The sequence below is a fragment of the Hyperolius riggenbachi genome, chromosome 3 (genome assembly GCF_040937935.1).
Source record: "Hyperolius riggenbachi isolate aHypRig1 chromosome 3, aHypRig1.pri, whole genome shotgun sequence".
Taxonomy (NCBI): Eukaryota; Metazoa; Chordata; class Amphibia; order Anura; family Hyperoliidae; genus Hyperolius; species Hyperolius riggenbachi.
In genome coordinates this window covers 364,195,131-364,203,340 of record NC_090648.1, presented here as the reverse complement: position 1 = coordinate 364,203,340, position 8,210 = coordinate 364,195,131, and the positions used below count along the sequence as shown (strand labels likewise).

At 40.9% G+C, this 8,210-nt stretch overlaps 1 protein-coding gene across 1 annotated transcript in view; it reads left to right on the top strand.

The window, feature by feature from the left end:
• PCYOX1L (prenylcysteine oxidase 1 like) overlaps positions 1-8,210 on the top strand; it is a 31,180-nt gene that overhangs the window by 17,267 nt on the left and 5,703 nt on the right. Inside the window, exon 5 of the mRNA XM_068272879.1 lies at positions 6,679-6,819. Coding sequence (XP_068128980.1) covers positions 6,679-6,819 — 141 coding nt within the window. The remainder of the gene's footprint in view (positions 1-6,678; positions 6,820-8,210) is intronic.

Below are 8,210 nucleotides of genomic sequence, written 5' to 3'. Positions count from 1 at the left end.
TGTAATGTAATCTTAGGAAAGAAAGGCAAAGCCGCTATTTAGTTGTGTACTGATTTATCCACTGCAGTATTACCTTTTCACTTCCTGTTTAGTGCTGCAGTGTATAGAGCATATGTAGAAATACACTCTGTTAGAACATGCTAGAGATGTGTTTCCCAGCCTTATTTTATCAACGAAAGCCTTCATTTACCCAGAACCCCCTTGGATAGGCAACAGTCTTAAAAACTTACTTGCACATATACGTTTATTTATTAACTGTACATTTTGGTGGTTTATAAGTGCTTTCACAACATCACCTTTATGCTTATAATATAAGTAATAATAATTAAATTATAAGCATGAGGTCTTGTTCCATCCAGAGGCTATGCAATGAGGAGCCAGGGTCAGACAGCAGAACAGCTGCTTGGATAATGGTGACAGTTTGCAATAATACTAGGCTATTGTAAAAGCCAATTGTCTGGTCATATTGGAAGTTGCTCTCTACCACGTCTGTGATTTCTGTCATTAGAGTTACGTGTTAAAGAATAGCAGGCTTATGTGACCATCGGTGGAGGTGATCACACCCAATATACCCTTATCTGAGATTATACAGAACGATATGCAGAGTTTGCCTTGATAAAGGGACCTGGTGTGGTTCCAAAACGTTGGCATTTGGTCTTTGTCTTTAAATAATACAAAAGGCACTTCCTTATATGCTTATTTCCTTTGAGAGCCTAGAGGAACAGCTTGGTTGGAGCATAGTTCACATCTATGACCTACAATATAAAGGAGAGTGAGCTGCCTTCTTAGGCGAAAACCATTGAAAAACCACCGTGAAGCACCATAGAAACACAGATGAAAGCTGTCTGTCTGACGTACACCTCTGGACAGTCGGCTGCAGCTGACAGATAGGAGAGATGCAGTGAGAAGCCATGTGTCACCTAGCAATGGCGACAAGGCCTATAGGTGGCCACACACCATACAATAAAATTATCCCATTTTACAACAATTCGATAAAACCGGTTGTCCTGAAAAATTGAGTCTTTTTTTGCGCGGGGGGGGGGGGGGGGGTTATTAGCTGGAAAAATCTGATTCTATTTCCTGTTTTTATTCGATAAAAGAAGAGTGTTGAATTTTTTTGATCAATTTATCTGAAAATTGAATGATGTAGCGTAGATAGTCAATTACTTGATGTACAGACCCAAGCAATTTTTATCATCACTGGGGAAAATTTTTACATACGTATGTGCTCATTGGGTCAGATTTTTTAAATGTTTAATCCAGTCAGAAAAATTGATTGCAATTATTGAATTGAAAAGATATTTAAAAGATTGTATGGCGTGTGGCCACCCTTAGGCTTTGAATACTGCATATTTGATTACCTCTGATGGCAGGCATACAGCGGTGTTGTATTAACAGCGCTGTATAATATATTGGTACTCCACAATTAAAAGATGATGATAATATTATTGAAAGGGTCAATTGTCAGGTCACCTTGTGGAGGTCTCCCAGAAGAAAAGACACACTAATGCTGGCTTGCCTTGCGGGGAACAGTTCTCCCTAGAAATCGTCAATGCATTTGTGGTACATGCTTGTGTAATAGGCATGAGACTAAAGCTGGCCACTAATGATCCAATCTTTTTCATCCAATCTTACCATTTCTATATAATATAAGGTAACTGCCAGAAGTATCCATTCAGTATAGTCACTCACTTTACCCTTATAGTACATAGATTTGGTAAGATTGGATGAAAAAGATTGGATCATTAGTGGCCACCATTATTATTCCTGGATCCCGCTACATTTAACCCCCTTGTTTGGCCATTAGGCTGCTGCTCTGCTTAGTTGGTAATCTCATTGGAGAGAGATCCTTGGTGTAAAATTTCCTGTAGCATCGCCAGTCACTAAAAGCTGCGAGTTTCCATAGAAACATATATGAATCCCAGGCTGATAATTAGCCTAACCTTTGACCTGCATTAGAGACATCATACTTTATGTAACTATGTGATCTATTTAGGGGATTTATGGTGTTCCTTTCACAGGTGTGCTTGATCATTAGTTTTTTTTTAATGATAGACCTGGTTGCTGTGACTTGAGCCCTGTAATTATTGTCTTATTATGATGTGTGTCAGCTGGGCTGCCTACACCGTAACTACCATTCACACATAAAGACTGCCTCCAATGTGCTAGTATCTCAACCTTTAAAGGGGACTCCACTTCCATAATACATATTGAAATATATCCATGCTATGAAAATCATTTTGTAAGTGCGTGCCATTATAAATGACATGAATGCGGTCAGAATTTCACAAAGATGGAAGCTGGCTGTATTCTCTGGAGCTCCTCAGCATTATTAGATGTTGCTTTTACAGTTCAGAGCCTCCCTAAGCCTGGAGGGGAATTGGTGCCAGGCATTCATCGGCAAACACGGGGGAATCACTTAGCATCATTTTGAGGCCTTTATCTTGATTCTCCAAGCAGCCTATTTGATCTGTATTACTAGACCACAAAACTTGCCTGCAGAGGGACCCATGCCAGACCTACAGATGCCACACTCTGCCCATTGCCCCTCAAATGCTGTATGTCATTGTGCTCCTCATATGTCCCCTGATCTCCACTAGCCACATCTCATAAACAATACAGGCTTGGCTGATGTCTGGAGGCTATTTGAAGATTCTATGCTCCTGTTGAATTTTAGTGTACAGTAGTTTAGTTTACTATAAAGGCATTTTACTGTAAAAGTATTTTTAAAGGTGTCAGAATGTAGCTGCTTCTTTTGAAGTAAGGGCTCTGATCTGATGGAAAATCTGATCTATTACTAATAATAATAATCCTAACATTAATATAGCGCTTTTCTCCTGTTAAAGCACTCCAGAGCTGCAGCCACTGAGGGCGTGCTCAAGGCGCCACCCTGCCGTACTAGGGAGTCTTGCCCAAGGACTGCTTTCTGAATAAGTACTGACTGAAATGCTCAGTGTTAATATGCACCTTTTAGGCTTGATTCACAGTGTTCAGCTGCATATCGCATGCATTAAAATGTGTGTGTGCAATGGAGACTGGACATAGACTTTAATACAAAGCTTGCATGCAGCAACTTAGAATAACGCGATCAGCTACAACGCAGTTTTGTGAACAGCCCCATAGAATTGTATGGGCAGTGAGTTGACATGCAGGATTGTTCTGCAACGCAACTGAGCACTGTGAACTAGCCCTTAGAGGTGTTCCAAAAGAGGTGATGGATGGGTCTACATGCTTTTGCAACAAGTGGACCTCATTCACATTATGTGACGTGCTACACAATAACGCAGTGCATTAGCGCATACAACCACATTGCTGTATATCTCAATGGGCATATTCATATAGATGTGTTGCAAGGCTTCCATGACTTTGATACACTGTAGCACATTTGAATTCGCTCAAAAATGCACACGCACTGTAGTAACTGATTGGTGTGTATAAATAGCATGTGCCTTTTGTGTGTCTGTATTCATGGTGCATTATCCATGCATTATAGTGTGTGTGTGTGTGTGTGTGTGTGTGTGTGTGTGTGTGTGTGTGTGTGTGTGTATCATAGTATGAATGAAGCCTAAACACTACTGACACAGAGCCTACCCTACCCTACCCATGCTCCTCGGAGAGACCTCATCCTTGGTATGCAGGGTTTTCCTACGAAAGAACAACTAGTGCAATTGCAAGAAAGACTGCCTTAGTATCTTTTGAACATTGAATAATGTAATTCTGATGTGATCTGTTGCCAGCAGCATTGGGAAAGCACTAGGAATTCGAAGTAATTACTTCAGTGTCAGCACCAGTATCAAGTTAGATACCACTTGGGATTTCTCTTCAGTTTACTGGTTCCTCACAATCGAGCAATGTTGGCAGTTCTCCGTAAACATGAAAGCTGGGACATTATTGTTAAACTGGTCAAACATGCGTCACTGGATGTCCCTAGCGCGTCTCCTAATACATCACCAGTTTGCGCACATCAAGGCTCCCAAAGGAATAACAGAAGATGATTTCCAAGAGATGTCACATGAAATATGCCTAAGGGATAACTTTTGTGGATTAGTAAGAAACTTGGTTAATTATGAAAGTCAGTCCTCTGCTTTTTTTTTTTTCTCTCTCTTTCTTAATAACTAGATATCTCTTGCCTTGCAGCATTAGGGTCCTGGTTCACAAGGGGGCCAGGACACTATGTGCATTGAGTATGTACAGTATATTCTCCTTGTGTTTACGTGGGTTTCCTCCAGGTATTCCAGTTTCCTCCCACATCACAAAAACCTTCCCCACAAATGACCACAATAGGAACATGAGACAGTGACTGACTAGGAATTTGTAAAGAAGATACACTTCTTTACAAATAAACACATTTTTGTTGATTTAATAGTACTGCAGTATAAGCACTGTATAACCACAGCAGTCAATAAAATGAAAGGAATTGTAGTAGTTTACAATTTCTTCCAGAAACCTGCACTATAGATACAGATAGGTTTACTTTTATAACTCAAACTTGAAGTAAAAATTGTCTTACAAAATAATTGTATGTGTTGTGTTAATGGTAAATGGAACAAAGCTTGCCTTCACAATGTGTTTTTCTTACTATATTATGTACATATCACTGCTCAGGGTCCCTTCATCTTTTTTTGCAGTGTTGTACCCTTTGAATATATGCAATAAACCTTTAAGCGGCTCCTTAAGAAAAAGCAGACCGCAATAACCAATTCATATGCCCCAAATTCAAATCCAGTTTAATCTGCAGTCCTTCAGGTCTCTCACTGTCCCTTGCATTCTGCTGCTGTGCCCCTCTGAAAGTTGTCCGACTGAGCCCTGTCACGGGCTGTTGCACATGCAGGGCCCCAGCCTCCATCGCACTAGCGAGGCCGGGAGCGTTCTGTGCATGCGCAGTTCATAAAACTTGCAACTGCATATGAGCAGAATGGAAGCACAATCAAGGCCAGGGTTGTGCATGCACAATAGGCCGTGACACGGTTCAGTAGGACAACTTTCAGATCAGCTCAGCAGTGGAACGCAGTGGACTGGGAGGATAGCGAGGGACCCAAAGGACAAAAGAGGACTGGAAGAAGCTACAAGGAAGTTAAACTGACTGCCTTTAAATTGAACCTCCGGACTAAAAATCTACTCAGCAGAACTGAAAAGGCTTGGTGTTTAACAGTTCCACAGCATCAGAACTTTGTTTTTCTTACCAAAGCATCATTTTTAGCTGCATTTTTAGTTAAGCTCCACCCATCAAAGAAAAAAAGCCCGGGCTTTTCCCCCTAATGCTGTGCAGAGCATGATGGAATTTCCTATGTTGTTGTTCATGTTGCCTAGCAACTGGGAGAGGTGCTCAGGACACAGCACAGTTGGAACTGTGTCTCATGCTCCCTGTCACCTCCTTTCAACCAAAAAGATGGATGCCATCATGAAATCAAACATTTGCCTGTTCTTTTAAAACTGTGTGGGTAAGAAATTATATTACCTATCTATTTTAATTAACATAACTAATGTAACTTAATGACAGTATGTTTGTTTAGGCTGGAGTTTCTCTTTAAAGAGGAGCTGTTAGGTATAAGGTCTCAGAGAAAATAAACACATATATCAGTAGCTAAAGATTGGCTGTACTTACATTACATATGCATTTCACTGTCCACGTTTGTACTTCACAGAATTTGTATATAGTATATGCAGAGATTGATGCTGCTGATAGCTATGGCAGGTTCCATGTTTGTCTGTCTCCTATGAAGCCAAATGTGTCGTCATGTCCTGCCTGCTTCCTGATCACAGAAAAGCTCGTACTGAATAACACTAGTGTGCAGTGAATATTAATTAGCCATGTGGCTAGGAACAATAGCGGACTCCTGCAGTGTACTCTGCCCGGAGTTTTATCTGTGCTGTGGCTGGACTGAGTTACAAGCTGCTGAAACTTGATACTGTAACTTCTCCTTAGCAGCCGAGGGGAGGGCCCCAGAATGCTTTGCAGTATGGTATGCGGCTTGCGTCCTCTTGGGTCTAACAGCTTTGCTGATAAGCACACATCAAATGTAAGAGAGATTTTTATCTTCACTATTGCCTTTTTGGCTTCCGTCTAAACTGTTTAACACAGGAGAATAGAGGTTTAAATTAGCTTCTGCAGCCTGACAGTTACTCTTTAAGTCACTTAAGGTTACCTTTAAGTCCTCTATGTATCTCCCACCTGATGCGTTCTGCCCTTCATTCCTTATGTACCTCAGTTGTGTCTTTTTCTGTGTTGCTCATTATTAGGGATGAGGGAAATTGATGCTGGCAGGTTCATAAGATTTCTCAGGTTCACAAACTTCTGGTAGGATCGCTAGAATCTAGCAAAACTGGCATTATAATTCTGATATTAACTAGCAGAATAATGATGATGCTGGACGAGTGCAAGTGTGGTTGTCATGATAATTTCAGCACTAATAGAAGCATCGATTGGCAGCTTGTTGGTATCATCCCATAATACACTGCAGATTAACCCTCCAGCCTCCTAGTGCCTCATCACTTGTGCTTCAAACCTCATTACACTTCATATACTTCTGACATTCTCCTGCTTGCCTGTCTTCCCCAACCTGCACTATCCCTCACTGGGAACACGTCTTGGTATTGATATATTTGTTATCATGTATCATTTCTGTGTTTATAGGTGTGTAAATAGTGGAGTTGACGTGTGGTGTTTGATTTCCTTAGGAGCCATGTCTTTGGCAGGAGCTCAGGGAAATATGTGGGCTGTGGAAGGAGGAAACAAGCTGGTATGTTCCGGATTGCTGAAGCTAACAAAATCCAATGTCATCCACGCCAGAGTGACTGCGGTCTCCCTTCACAGCACAGGTATGGTATTTCCCTTCAAACTGACTCATGGCTCATGCTTATCTGCTGAGATATGTTCTATCTGCATGGGTGTATGCTTTTGGGATTGGCAGTTTATCTGCCTTGGAAAGCTTACTACCATAGTTAGTGGGGTTGCCACTCCTAATCCTCCAGAGCAGTCTCCTTGTGCTGCAATGCCATTTCCTTCCAGTGGTCAAATGTGTATTAGGCTGTGCAGGAGGGAAACATCGTTCACTGCTTGATTGTGAACTGCACAATTTTATTTAAAGGACACCTTAAATAAAATGTGACATGATGTGATAGGCATGTGTATGTACAGTGGCAAGCATGCAAATAAATATGTTGTGTTTCTTTTATTCTTTCTCTGCCTAAATGGGTTAATATTCAGCTATGCAACTGACTGTTTCTCTCCGGTCAGAACTCAGTCGGACTAAAGCATCCCTCATTGATAAGGAATTATAGCCATTAAACACTTTTTTTTCTAGAAAAGAACTGGGATTCTGAGAGAAGGGGATAGATTTAAAAAAAAGGTCAATAGTTGATATATTTTAGTTCTCTGAGACTCAGGATATACGGTTTCATTGAGCTAAGACAGAACATTAAATCTACTTTTTATTAAAGTTTTGAAACATGACCTAGAACTGTGGGATATCTAAAAGTCATTTTTAGGAATAGGCGGATACATACAATTGTTTATCTCATCAGTTAATTGTCACTTAAGGTTCAATTTAAACTTCAGTAACCGGAAGAGACTCCAATAACAATGACAAGCTGGGTAACTATGACGAGAAACTGTAAAATACATTTGTACACACACGTATAAGGTGTACATTTGTCTCAAAGTAAATTGCACTATAAATTATATATTTCCTATGTAGTTATCATTTACAGTAGGTATTATTACTTTGATAGCTTTAAAGAAACACTGAAGTCTCCTAAAATTCAGCTTTTTATTGCAAAAACCTCTTTAACATTATTGCCCTAACTAAAACGCTCCATCCCCGCGACTGAACTCTAACTAAATCCCCCCAAACTCCCCTCACAAAATCCACGACTTTCTCGGTCGTGGATTTTGCTGCCCTGGGAGGCAGAGTTTTCAGCTGCAGTTCTGCCTCCCTGCGCGTCTATCAGCGTGTATCTCCGCCTCTCCCCCGCCCCTCTCGGTGAAGGAAGACTGAGAGGGGCGGAGACGGCAATCCACGCTGATAGACACATGTAGAGGCAGAGCTGCAGCTGAAAGCTCTGCCTCTCACGGAAGCGCTCCCCGCAGTGTTTGGGGGGATTTAGTTAGATTTCAACATTTTAGTTATGGCAATAATGTTAAAAAGGTTTTTGCAATAAAAAGCTGAATTTTAGGAGACTTCAGAATCTCTTTGAATGTACTTCTGACA